The sequence below is a fragment of the Mandrillus leucophaeus genome, unplaced genomic scaffold, assembly GCF_000951045.1.
Source record: "Mandrillus leucophaeus isolate KB7577 unplaced genomic scaffold, Mleu.le_1.0 Scaffold1210, whole genome shotgun sequence".
NCBI classification, from domain to species: Eukaryota; Metazoa; Chordata; class Mammalia; order Primates; family Cercopithecidae; genus Mandrillus; species Mandrillus leucophaeus.
Genome location: NW_012100433.1, coordinates 519,857 through 534,566, shown reverse-complemented (window position 1 = coordinate 534,566; position 14,710 = coordinate 519,857). Strand labels below are relative to the sequence as shown.

Sequence of the window (14,710 nt, the reverse complement as noted above, 5' to 3'; positions counted from 1 at the left end):
GAAGGAGAGAAGGAGAGAAGGAGAGAAGGAGAGAAGGAGAGAAGGAGAGAAGGAGAGAAGGAGAGAAGGAGAGAAGGAGAGAAGGAAAGGAAGAAAGAGAGAAAGGAAGGAAGGAAGGAAGGAAGGAAGAAAGAGAGAAAGGAAGGAAGGAAGGAAGGAAGGAAGGAAGGAAGGAGAAAGAGAAAGAAAAAAAGAAAGAAAATATGCACATTTTACAGTTTTCTTTCACTGACATTTTAAGGTTTCCTATGTATAGCACATAGCTTGTAAATTGAACGAAGTTTCTTCTTCCTCTTTGTGTTTCTTCTTCCTATTTGTGCATTTATTATTTTTTTCTCCCCATATTCCTGCTATAATTAGGCAGACATTCCAAAATTTAAGAAATCATTTTTACATGCAAGGGTTGGCAACTTAAAACACTTATGTGTCTCTCTTATTTCCATACACACATTTTAGAAAACTCTCTGGAAAGGGCAATGGGTGAAAGAATGGGTGCCAAAACCTGGAGATCTAAGCAGTAGGCAAAAATTATAGGGCAGTATTTTGGGCACTGGAGAGAGGAAATGCCTACTTTCCCGGTAGGTCTTAATGCATACCACATATTAAAAGATGCAAAAGACACTAGCTCTTCTAGCTTATTCTCATGTGTCAGTCATTGGAGCAGGCTTGAGCTGTCTGGTCCTGTAGCTGTATTATGAACACAGTGGCCTGCATCTTGGTCCTGCCCCTTATAGAGTTGAGCCCTGAAGCAAGTTACTCTGCTCTCTGAGGCTTTGTGTCCTAATCTGTAAAGTGAGAACAGTGATTCCTACTTCTGTAGTAGCTTTAGTAGGATTCATGAAATTTGGTGGAAAGCCTGGAAGAAGTTGACAAATGCTATTTTTATAATTTGTTTAGGATCTTCTGAAAGTGGGCAAAGGACTTTTCTGTCTTACACACTGGCTCTAATCCCTACTGGCTGAGTAAGCTGATAGCAGTGTGGTTTCTTCCTCGGGGAAACTCCCTCTAAATCTTACACTCTTGGGTCTTTGGCTACTATTTCTAGTTGAAAACACCCTTCTGATGACATGGTAAGCTTTATGAAGGCAGAAAAAGAACCAGTACTTCTTTGAACCTTCTCAAAGTGCCTGCTGCAGTTCTGAGTATGTAGCAAACATTTGCTGACGCAACAATGTTTAATTCAACAAAATCTTGACTGAGCTTCTGTTCTGTGTGGGTCCCTACAGCCAGCTTTGGGGGGAGTGCAAAGAAGGAAACCTGACACGAATAAGACAGGGAATTAACATTTGTACTTCCCATCAAGTGAACAAACCGAACTCAGAGTGTTTTCTCTGCATCCTTCATTTCTACCAGGTAGATATCATTCATCTTAATTTCTACCAGGTAGATGTTATCATTCTCATTTTCTATAGGACACTAAGATTCCCAGAAGAGTAACTTACTCAAGGTTTCCATGTCAGAATGGAATTTAAGAGAGCAGAGCCAGATCTGCATGATTTCTACTTCACCTCATTAACGACTGTGCTCTCTCTCACATTCATCAGTGCAGGACTCAAACATATTTCTGTTCAATCAAGTGAATAAATAAATTAATACATAAATTGTTATCTCGCAAGGCGTAGTATGGTTTGCATTTTATTGATTGATTGATTGATTGATTGATTTTGAGATGGAATTTCCCTCTTGTCACCTAGGCTGGAATGCAATGGCACTGTCTCAGCTCACTGCAATCTCCACCTCCCAGGTTCAAGCAATTCTCCTGCCTCAGCTTCCCAAGCAGCTGGGATTACAGGTGCCTGCCACCACAACCAACTAAATTTTGTATTTTTAGTAGAGATGAGGTTTCATCGTGTTGGCTGGCCTCGAACTCCTGACCTCAGGTGATCTGCCAGCCTCAGCCTCCCAAAGCACTGGGATTACAGGCGTGAGCCACTGCGCCCAGCCTGGTTTGTATTCTAGTAGAGGCATGAAGTATTATGAATGGGCCAAGGAATAATAATAGCAACTCAAAATGAAGTGGTCAAGGACTAATATACCCAATTGTGGGTTAATGGGACATAAAGTCAGAGAATAAATTACAAAGAAAAGAGGCATACCTAGGTCTCACCTGCCTTCTAGTGCAGGAATCTTCTGTTCAGTCAGCTGCCCAGCCTGAATGTCTTATAATGGGGAATTTCTTATATCACGAGGTACTCCATCCCACTGTGGATAGTTCCCATTCTTTGAAAAGTTTTCTTTGCTTTGGCCCTCAAACTACTGCCCTCGAAATGCTTAGTCTAAGTTTTACCCTCAAAGCATTAACCAAATAAATTGGTTGGTTGACTGAACGTCTGTAATCCCTTAAGAGAGCACTGTAAATTCCAGATAGTCTTAATATTTCCATTTCCTACTCAGGCCGCTGCAAAGGAGGAAATGTTTGGATAGGAGGAAACAGACTTTGGTAGAAATGCTCGGGGTGGGGGTAAAAGGAAGGAATATCAACATCTCATTTTGGCAGCCTTTTGTGTAAAGCATTAGAGAAATGTGAAACATGGAGACAAAATAAGAACAATAAGAGATCTTTGCAAGCACTTAAACCAAACCAGGTTCTAAGGTTCCCAGAAGAGAGATAACTTGATTTTTTCGGTTAATTTCCATTTTTTTTCTGTCTCAGGAACTTCTTAATTCCAGCTGGGCCAAGAAGGTGCATGGCCAAAATATCCAAAGAATGTCTCTTATTATAGGATATTCAACCCAATTTGCACAACCAGGAAGTTTTGATACTTCTGATAAGGTTTGGATATGAGACTCAATGTTCAGGGTTAGCTTTGCCTTAACCAAATTTGGAAATCTTGTTTGAAAAGAATGAACGAGAAACACTGGAAACCATTAGATATGGCAGACTTTTACAACATCAAAACTGAAGTTTTATTCAATATTCTCAAGCCATATAGTACAATGCATGCTGTTTCTTTGTAGTAGTCATAGAGATCCTGCAGACTTATTGTGATAAGAATGTGCCTTTGATAGAATTCTCACTCCTAACTCTTGTACAGTGACTAGGTCAGAGGCTGGGTATTTCAGTTCTTTGGTATCTTCAACAGGCTCTAGCACAGAACTAGGCACATAACTCCAATAAACATCTGCGTTTATCATTTTTATTGCATCAGGGAAAGATAGAAAGTGGGACCAAACTGAATTGTAAAGAGGAAATGGGAACGACTAGGTTATTTCATCATTCCCTAAGTTAATGGAGTGTCCTAAGGAACTCCAGGGCATCATGGAACACGGCCACCTCGTCAGGGAATGGGAACAGCCTGAATTTGAAGGTAGAGGCAGTGACTATAAGTTTGCTCAAGGAGAACTGAAGTACGTCATGAGGTGTGCAGAGTGACACTCAACGCTGAGATCTATCCATCTAGGAGTCTTTCTGCTTGTTTTGCAGTGAAGTTTTCCAGGAATCCAGCCACTTCCAACTTTTGAATGTGACCTCATGTTCCCAAGGGCCCACTGTCATTCATCTTCCATGAGATTCTTCTAATCCTAGATTCTTCCCTTATGGATTATGTAACTTATAGTGAAGCCGCTGTGTTCCTCAGTTTCTCCAAGGTAGACAACAATTCCTACCTCGAATAATGACAAGGAGATTGGCTGTAATGTGCATACACGTGTCCAGTGCCTGGTGGACCTTGATAACTACTATTTCCTTCCTGCTATTCTCTTCTATCTGCTTTGGTATTCCCATGCTCCTACAGGGCCTTTTTGTGTGTAAATTTGTGTATGTATGTTTGTGTGTGTGTGTGTGTGTCTGTGTGTGTGTGAGAGAGACAGAGAGGGAGAGAGAAGAGGGAGAGTATGAGCATCTGGGGGGAAAGTGAGAAGCACATGATACAATTCCCATCTTCTTCCTAAGCCCGACTTCTAAGAGCCTCCCAGCTCCTCCTTTCAAGCTATCAACATCTTCACTGGAAGCCCTGACAGGGTGAAAATTAACCACCAACCTCTTCTAATCACTGTACAAGGTAATGAAGGGCACAATTATATTTCCTCCTCATTCTCTGTTGTTGGAAGGAAGGTACGTTTGCACTTCAGGAATAGCCCTTACCTCTAATTATGCAGGCTCTGTGTGTGTGTGTGTGTCTGTGTGTGTGTGAGTCTGTGTGTGTGTGACTGTGTACCCATGTACATGTGTATGCGTGTGCCTGTGCCCCTGTGTGTGGTGGTGTTAGGGTGTGTGTGCGAATGACTTCTAGGTACTTGCTTTCAGATGAGGAATTCAGAAGACTTTTGTTCCGCTGCCCTCGGCCTGGCCCTGCACCCAGCCTGCACACATATTCCCTCCCCTGACCCTGTATTCTCCAGTGAGCTGATCTCATTATGGCAAATTTAGTTACAGCTGAAATCTCCTTGTAACAAAGATTATGTCCAAGCCCAGAGTAATGGAACCTAGTCGATTTCATTAAAATAAAATTGGTTACAATGAATAATTCAATAGGATGATTTTGTTTCCTCATCTCCTCTTTGTAGATCGAAGAGCTAGTATTTATAATGATTTTTTAAATTGGATTTTTGTTTAGGAAGAGATAATCACCAGTAATTCCTGACAGCCCCTCCTTACAAGATTGGAATAATTGCCCCATGAAGCTTCTTTTCAAATGCTAAGACTGGAAAATTTTTTCTCTCCTTTTCTCACATTAGTCGCAATAACCTTTGGGTGATTTTTAAGCACAGCTGCTACCTCAACTCTTGCTCATGGGAGGTTCTGAGTGTGTTAATAATTCTCTTAGTTGAAGGTTGTTTTTAAAACATTTCTAAGAACTGGATGCTAGTGTTGAATTTGGAATTCCTGTTTCTTTTGCTGGCCCCAGCCCTGTTGTTTCTGAAGCAGGACATTCTATGTGATAGAGAGGCAATGTTTGAGTGTTTTCTGTCAGTGTCGTTCATTTGCATGTGGCAATGGGATGTATGTGTGTGTATGTGTGTATATCTATAGTCAATTAAACACACATTTGCTGGGCACCTATCTAGCCTGTGCTTGAAGATGAGGGGACAAAGATGAATAAACTGAAACTTGTTCTCAAAGAACCAGCAGCCTAATGGGGGAGCCAGACAGACAAACAGATACCTCAGAGTTCAGTATGCTAAATGCAACCACACAGATGATTCCACCAAGCACAGAGGTGGCATAGTGGGAGGATGAACCCTAGCCATTCATCTATCCATGCACTGATTCATTCATTCAGCAGGCTGGCACTATACATATTAAGCATCAGGAAATGCCATGTTACCATTTGTTTCCACTCTCCTAAGGGCATTAAAAAATAAATGCAAATGAATAAAGGCTTTAGTAATGTAAACATAAACAAAAAATGAATGAAGAAATAATCAAATACATGCAACAACTAACAATGAGGTAGTCCTACTCTGTACCTCACCCAGTGATTCTTCACTGGACCCCAGAGGAAGGTCATATCTTTCTTTCATCTAGAAGCCAGGCCTACCCCACTGAACCTAAATCAAGAAAGCAGTATTAGAAAGGAATGTCTGGGAATAGCAGCTCATCTGCAAGGCCAGGAGGCAGGCTGGTCTCTGAAAGGCCACTAGGCCAGGCAACCAGAAGCGCTGAGTCATGCCCCTGAGAAATGTGAGTCTTGGGGAAGGCAGGTGCTTCCTTGGCAGGATAATTGGAAAGGGGGCCCTCGGGACAGCATGGCCATCTCTAGAATCATATAAGCACTGGTGGCCCCAAAACTCTCACTCCCTGGACTAAGCTGTCAGTCCCCGGGAGAAGAACTATGGCACATAAATAGTGCATTAGGGGACTGAGGCATGAGTCACAGCTTCTTAGAATTGGGAAGGCCTTGGAGATCAACAAGCTCAACTACTCTGTATTTTAAGGATGAGGGAGAAAAATAGGGCCCAGAGAGGTAGGGGAACTAGTCTAAGGCCACATAGCAAATTACTGTAGAATTACTGTTAAAATCAGGGAAAACACAGTTGGCACCCCCTAAAAAGTGGGACTTCTAATATAAATTCATTCTTACCTCATTGAAACACATGGTATATGCAAAGTGGAGTTCTTTCTCCAAATATTAGTTATCACAGGCAAGGAAATAGGAGGAAAGTCATTACCCCATCATACAATGTTCCCTGCCCTAACAATTCCAGATCGAATCCTTTACAAATGGTATTCATGAAGCCCTAACAGTACATTTAATAAAGATATGCTCAAGTGGCCGCATCCAATGACACTGCCTTAGAGGTGAGTAGCCTTGTGGGGCATAGCGGAGATTTTGAATGTCTGCAGGAAATGTCACACATGGTTAGGATCTTACCTGGGATGCTGCTGGCTGTCCGATGATGACCCAGCCTGGGCACTGCTGGTCTTGATGAGATACTGAAGCATTGGATGCCCATTGATCCAGGAATCCCTGGGGCGTGTAGACACCACAGTCCTTAATGCTGGTTTTTTGTTCAAACTCCTCACATACCCCATCACCATCATGGAAATAGCACCGGCTGGGTTCATCTGCAGAAGATTGGCATAGAAAGGGAGAGAATAAATAAATATTTGTTCTTTGGCCTCAGCTATCATCAGCAGCTGTAGAATCAGACCACCAAAACCGTTGGCACTGTCAAGCCCATCATCATTAGTCACGATGGACTATTAGTCAGTCTTTAAAAAAAGAGGGAAAATCTGTCATCTGCAACAACATGGATGAAGCTTGAGGTCACCATGCTAACGGAAATAATCCAGTCGCAGAAGGACAAATACTGTATGATTCCACGTATAAGTGGCATCTAAAGTAGGGAAGCTCATAGAAGTAGAAAGTAAAATGGTGGTTTCCAGGCTCTTGGAGGGGAAGGAAATGAAGAGTTGCTTTTCAGTGAGTATATGGTTTCAATTGCACAACATGAAAAAGTTATAGGAATTTGCTGTAAAATAGTGTGCTTACAGTTAACGATATTGGACTGTACATTTAAAATATGTAAAGAAGGTAGACTTTGTGTCTACGCTGTAATAAAAAGTTCACAAACACTTTCACCTTCATTACTCCAAATATTCCTCATAAAAACTTTGTGAGGAAGATATCATTCTTTCAGATGAGGAAACTGAGATTCCATACATCTTTAATAACTTGCCCAATATCACACAGTATGTTAATACCTGATCTGGGTCTCCAACTCAGGCATTCACTTTCCAAGTTCTGAGTGCAGTTGACACAACAGAATTTCACAGATGCAAACTGGGGGTTATTTAACTCCAAAGAGGATTTCAGTTTTGCATTAAAACATGAACTGATTTACAAGGGACACTTGCTTCAATTCCAGATCTGAAACCAAATTGCTTTGTTAATTTGAACAAGTCTCCTTGCCTCACTGGGCTCAACCATCAGAGCAGAGAAAGAGGTTACACTATTGAGATGCCAAGAACCCTTCCTGTCTAATGCTATAGGCTTCTAAGGGCTGGTCAGATACCCTAGGAGTTTCAGTTAAAGACGAAGTGAATTCTCAAGCTCCCATGTCATCTAAACCACAGCAAGGGCTTCTGTTTGGAATGATTTAAAGCTGTAGCTGGTTGCAATGATTCTCACTTAGCTGCAAGGACAAGGATAACAGAAGCACAAAGCGAGCAGTAGGATGCCTTCTAAGTAGGTATGACCTATGCATGTTTCTTGATATTTCAACACAGAACAATACAAGGAAAAACCTCAATGTGGCCATCCAAAAGAGATCACCTTGTCCACCTTTTTACTAATTCTAGCACCAGCTCTTCTGTGCTATTTTCCCAACTTTTCTAGGCAAAGCTAAATACCACCTCCTGTGTGGGTGCCTATTTTATAAAGATTTCTATCTTAACACTTATCACACTGTGCTGCTATTAAGTCTACATGTTGCAGGACTTCTGAAAGATTCTGAGCTCCTTGAAATATAGTTGCTAGCCAGTGTCTTAGGGTTACTATATAATTTATCATCCAAACTAGAGCACTTTGAAAATGATAGTGGTGCTATTAAAAATTATGTCCAAACAAAAGGAACACATCCTGGGAAAATCTGAATCTCTCAGACAAATCAGGATATATGGTCACCCTAAGGCTTCTGCTTGATTTAGAACATTCTTCCACAAAATAATAGAGTGGAGCTCTGGAGAGGGCACTGAATTTAGGGCCAAACACCAGGGTTTGGTTTCTGTCCCTTATATTAGCTATGTAACTTTGCACAACTGGCTTCACTTACTTCTTGGCCTCTGCCCCCTGTCCCCAATCTATAATGTAGAAATTATAGTCCCAACCAGGATAATCTCTCAGGATAACCATAGAACTCTAATAGGAAATGAACATAAATGTGCTTTGTACATCCTACAATAATCACTGACAGAGAGAAAAAAAAATACTCTTCTTTTAAGGGGTCGATTTGCTTCTAATGGAGGAATTAAATCAGCTTGTGAAATCAGTGCTCACTTGAAACACTTTCAAGCAACTTTCCCCTAGCTAGAAAGAGCCCCCACCAAGGAGAAACAAGACAGATTTCTATGACCTTGAGTATCTGAAAAGAAGTCATTGGATTCAGGGGCAGCAGAATGCTGAACTTCTTCCAAGCTGCAAAATCCCTTGTTTATTTCTGGTGACAGTTTACCTAGTGAAATACTATCAAAGGAGCCCAAATAGGGCCGGGCACAGTGGCTCATGCCTGTAATCCCAGCATTTTGGGGAGAGCCAAGACAGGTAGATTGCTTGAACAATCTGATGAGCCTGAGCAACATGATGATACCCTGTCTCTCCAAAACATACAAAAGTTAGCTGGGCACAGTGGTGCACACCTGTAGTTTCAACTACTCAGGAGGCTGAGGTGAGAGGATTTATTGAGCCCAGTAGATCAGGGCAGCAGTGAACAGTGATCACACCACTGCACTCCAGCCTGGGTGACAGAGAAAGACCCTGTCTCAAACAAACAAACAAAAAATAAAAAAGAAAAAGAAAGAAAGAACGAGTAAAAGAAACAGAATAAATCAATTTGTTATAAGTGACCAGTAGCATTCATGGCAGTTCAACCCTAGAAAGAATATAGGCTCAGCACTTCTCAGTAGCTCCAACCTCTTGTGAATGTGGCCTCTCTACATACCATATAACCTAGGCCCAATCCAAGAGTGACCAGCCATAAATCCAGAGTATACTCTTCAGAAACTCAATACAGAGAACTGAAAAGAGCAAGGGTTTTCACATCAGGCAGAAGTAGGTACAAATCTGAATTCTGCTTCCTATAAGCACTACAAAGATGACATAAATAAAATAACCTAACCTCTCTGAACTTCATTTTCATCGTCTGAAAAAAAATGGAGGTAATGATGTTTACCCAGCATTGTTGCAGTGATTTCAGATGACTGTGGGTACAATGCTGGCCCCTTCATCCATTTTATCTAATGGAAAACTGTGAGCTCGAGGAGGAAGCCATCTGCTTCCAGGTCACAGAGACAGGTGGTAGCAGAGCAAGAAGTAGAAGACTGGCCTTTTTATACCTAGCAGAGAAATCCTCCCCCTACATGCCATAGCTACAGAATGACGAAAAAGCCTCTTGGAAATAAGATCATAGCGGTGCCTAACTCTTAGCATCGCTATCTTCTCCTCCAATATAAATAAAAATACGGTTAGATCATATTCTCTATAAGGGTAAGATCTAGTCTCTAAAATGACTTAATTTCCTTAGCAAAAAATCTCTCAGAATGACAGAAATTGGGGTTAGATTTTAGTTCTTTTAAAGGCTAATTTCTTCCTGATTATGTTTAAGACTACAATAAATTTGTCTGCTAGGTCAGCAGAACCTGAGGATGGAGGAAAGGTAGAAACAGACATAGGTAGGTAAACAGGTATGTAGGCAGGTCGATAAGTAGACAGATTATATATGGAGAGGTAGAGGAAGAGTTAAAAGACAGAAAACAAAGATGGAGTTAAAAAGAAAACAAGGGAGAGAGAGAGAAAGAAAGAGAGAAGGTGCAGTTTCTTTCCAAGATTCTGCTGACAAAGCTATTGTGAGTCCCTTTTTAAAATAACATCCTTGGACACAGCTATTCAGTTTCTGTTGCTACTAGTGTCCCGGGGGCCCTTCAGCTACATCTGCCAGCCCGTGTCTGGGGAATTCTCTCTCCCTCTCTACTCCCTTTGCCCCAAGCACAGAAGAGAACAGAGTGAGGAATGGAATACAAATGTGCAGCCAGAAAAAACAAAGACAGCAGCAACAAAACATTAAAACAAACTGGTCTTGTTTTCATTACATCAATTTACTTGGTGCTCCTTAAATACTTTCTGCTTGATACTGAGCAGGTTGTAGTGAAAAGAGTCTGAAGTCAATACCAAGGTCAAATAACTTCCATGTAGTAGCTAGGTGGCATTGATAATAATACAGTACATTTCATTGTGAGGGGTACTATGAAAACTATACACAGACATACACATGCATGTGCACATGCACACACTTTTATACACATATACATTCTGAAAACATAATACACTTTCAATAAATATTTGTTGAATGAACGAATAAATGACCAAAATGTGGCATCCCCGATATATATACTGTCATCCAAATATAGTTTAAACTCTGCACTCTTTGACTGTTTTCTTTAGACTGCGCCTTAGGGAGAAGGAAATGGAGCTGTAAGCCAGGTGGTGACTAGTTGATAGTGGGATTGCACTGGGCACTCTGATTTCTCCATCCCACGCCATCTTCCCCTCACATCAGGGAATTCCTCACTTCAGGTTCATTCCCTTTCATGTGGTGACACATTTAGAAATCTGCTCTATCCAGCTAGGAGACTTGATGTGGGTGGGGTGCCATTAGCAAAGTCTGTCTTTCCCAGTTGAGATTTCATATGCCAGAAACTTTCTTTTCCTTTTGGAAGAAAAGAGTTCAGCTTCAAAAGCCTGAGGCAGATGGACTTTCTGTAAGTGAACAGACATAGTTGATACTGCCACCAGTTGACTTTTATTTTCATTTGTCTGGGGCATCAAGGTGAAATGCCATGTCCCTGAGTTTCTGAGGCACATCTGCAGGACACTATTTAAGATACACAGAGATTGTTATTCTCATTTGAAAGCTTGGAAGACCAAATCTTAGGAAAATGAGATTAGTTTACCTTGAAGTATAAGCAAAGGCTCAGGTTAGTGCTATTGTTAAGAGTTCTTATCCTTGAAGTCGGAAACCCTGGATTCAAGCTCCTGATCTATCTCTGATTATTGGTTAATCTTGGACATGGTATTTCACCTCCCTATGCCTCAGTTTCCCCATATATAAAATGCAAACAAAATTACATTTTAGACTTTCTCAACAAGGTTCTGAGGATGATCAAATAGCATAACAGACTGAGATGGAAAAATAATACTGGTCTTAAAGACAAAGGGTCTATTCTTAATAATGATGCTAATGAGGTTGGAGTTGGAGAAGAAGTCTGCTTAATTAGAGATTCTACTTTTCTCTACCCAGCCCCAGACCCTAAGGCATCTTGAAGGATAGAAATGATCAAAGAGGATGCATGAGCTATTTTCAATATAAATTTCAAGGACGCAAGTAAACGAACAAAAGAAAAAGGTAACAACCTAAAGAAAATAATATACTGACTTATATTGGAATGATTTCAATACAACTGGTGGACAATAATTAACTTAGCTGGATTAGAAACTTTGGGAATTTATGACATCACTGGAATCACTCAGGTGAATACGTGACAAAAATAACTAAAGAGGCTAAAGAAGTCAGAGCTGGAGAAGGGAGGAACCATTCTCAGGTTCTGCTGACCTAGCAGACAAATTTATTGTGGTCTTAAACATAATCAGGAAGAAATTAGCCTTTAGAAGAACTAAAATCTAACCCCAATTTCTGTCATTCTGAGAGGTTTTTTGCTAAGGAAATTAAGTCATTTTAGAGACTAGATCTTACCCTTATAGAGAACATAATCTAACCCTATTTTTAGTTATATTGGAGGATTGAATGTTTATTAAATTATTCGTGTCTTCTCAGTACAAGATATCAGGGATAATTTTCACAAAGAAACTTACCTTCACATTGACTCTCATCAGTTTCAAAATGTTGAACGGATAGTCGTAAGTTATTGGTCACTGTAAAAGCTAACTGAAGCCAATGTGTTCTTCAAACAAGGCCTGAGATAATGTATATTCTCCAAGATAGTGGGATAATTTAAGGTATTTTGGCTATAACTCTTCTACCTGACATATGAATCTTACCATGCTCCTCCTTTGATAGATCCTCACTACTTACAGAGAATCATTTTCCACCGGCGATGGTGGCTCATGCCTGTAATCCCAGCACTTTGGTAGGCTGAGGTGGGCGGATCATCTGAGGTCAGGAGTTAGAGACCAGCCTGGCTAACATGGTGAAATCCTGTGTCTACAAAAAATACAAAAATTAGCCAGGCATGGTGGTGTGTGCCTGTAATCCCAGCTACATGGGGGACTGAGGCAAGAGAATCGGTTGAATACGGTAGGCGGTGGTTGCGGTGAGTTGAGATCACGCCACTGCACTCCAGCCTGCGCGACAGAGCAAGACTCCGTCTCAAAATAAATAAATAAATAAAAATAAATAAAAATAATTTTTAAAAAGATCATTTTCCTTAGCTTGGCATACAAGATCATCCACAAACTGACCTCTTCATAAACATTCTACACCAACAATTCTGTTTCATTTCTCCATGCCCTTACAAAGGTTATTTTTCTCTGCCTGAAATGCGCTTTCCATTTTTCACTTTGCTAACTCCCACTGGTTCTTCAAGGTTCATCTAGAGTATCTCTTTTGCAAGTCTTCTCTATTCTTCATCCCTTTTTCCTGACTCCCACTCTCGCTGAGTGTCATTCCTGTGTTCTCACAGTTCCCAGATTTCTTCCAATACAGTTTCCTTACTATCTATCTGTGGGTCTGTTTCCTTATCAGGCAGACAAGATCTCTGCGAACAGAATTGTGGAGTCCTTCACAGTAGTATTTCCAACCCATAACAGTGCTCAGAGTAAAGGGGAAACCAAGCCAGTGATTGAGGAATATATGACTGGATGAATGACAAATGAAAGCTAACAATGGATTTATCTTAGAGTTCATTTGTTACCAAATTATACATAGTCTAAACTAATTAGGTGTTTGTGTACTTTTTTGTAATGCTATTACCAACCATACCATGATAGTACTACAAACCAGATTTCATCAAAACAGAGGCACCTTCTTATAGGGTATGTCATACTTTTCCTAAAAGATTCATCAGCTTCACTATAAAATTTTCTCAAACCTTGGGATTGCAGTTTTCAAAATTAAACCCCTAGGGATTGCTTCTCAAATATTTCTGAGATGCCCAGCTAACACTAAGAACCCAGTCATTCATTTTTTTATTATTTCAGCAATGAGTGAGCAACACATAACAGCTACCAAAGCTTTCTGGAGATTTTAGGAGTGAGGGCTATTGCAATACCCAGCTAAAATATCTCCTAATCATTAGATGAGAACTGGAGAAGGTTATAAATTCATTTAATCAATATACTAACATCTACTTGTTGTCATGCTGGTGCTGGAAATACATTGATGAATCAGGACAGGACTTTCTCCTATCAGTACTTCTGGGAAAATGAGAGAAGGTTTCCTTGACAAAATAATTTGAGGGAAACATCATAGAGGATATAAATAATTTGAGCATGCAAAGAGAGGGGTCTGAGTAAAGGATAAACTTTGACCAATACTTAGTAAGGGAATGCAGTAAAACCTGGAACTAATACATTGAGAAACTGATCTGAAGCTAGATACAAAAAGGATTGCGATGCCATGTTAAAGAAATTGAAATTATCCCTTAGGAATGAGGAGACTTTGAAAATTTTTCTAAATGAGAAAGTTATTTTGTACTCATAACTTTTACACTGTTAGAGGCAATGAGGTGTTATAATTGATTTTTCTTAGCACACGTCAGTTTCTACTTATTTGAACAAATTGCATAGAATTGCTAAGCCTTGGTTTCCTCATCTGAATAATGGTTGAAGGACTGAATGTTTATGAAGCTCAAGTCACTGAATATTAATGGCAAGTATATAACAACCAAAAATATGTACTTAGTTGTTTCTATAGGCCAGGTACAATGATAAACTATAAGCACAGAGTAATAAATAAAATAGCTACCACTTCTTCCTTTGTGAACTCACAACTAGTAGTAAATGCAAGTAAAGTCCTTAGTACGTAACAGGTGGTCAATAAGTGGCCGATGATGATGATGATCATGAAGTTGAAAGCAATTATTTCATTTTACTTATGGGAAAGCTGAGGTTCATAAGGTTGAAGTGATTTTCTGAAGCTGTTAGAGAGAATTTCCAGTACAGATAAGACTAGACTGATGGATCTTGAATTTATAATACATGTCAAATATACATTTGTGTTACAATTTGTAATTCACTGCACCATGCCACCTCATCAGACCCAATTTCTTTTCTTTCTTTCTCTCGCTCTCTTTCTTTCTTTCTTCAGTCTCGCTCTGTCTCCCAGGCTGGAATACAATGGCATGATCTCGGCTCACTGCAACCTCTTCCTCCCGGCTTCTAGCATTTCTCCTGTCTCAGCCTCCTGAGTAGCTGGGATTACATGCACCCGCCACCACGTCTGGCTAATTTTTGTACTTTTAGTAGAAACATGGTTTCACCATGTTGGTCAGGCTGGTCTTGAACTCCTGACCTCAGGTGATCCACCCCTCTCAGCC

General features: G+C 40.4%; 1 protein-coding gene across 1 annotated transcript in view; it reads right to left on the bottom strand.

Moving 5' to 3' along the window:
- Positions 1–14,710, bottom strand: part of PAPPA (pregnancy-associated plasma protein A, pappalysin 1) — a 213,468-nt gene that overhangs the window by 90,268 nt on the left and 108,490 nt on the right. Inside the window, exon 8 of the mRNA XM_011971313.1 lies at positions 6,315–6,508. Within this exon, the coding sequence (XP_011826703.1) occupies positions 6,315–6,508 (194 nt within the window). The remainder of the gene's footprint in view (positions 1–6,314; positions 6,509–14,710) is intronic.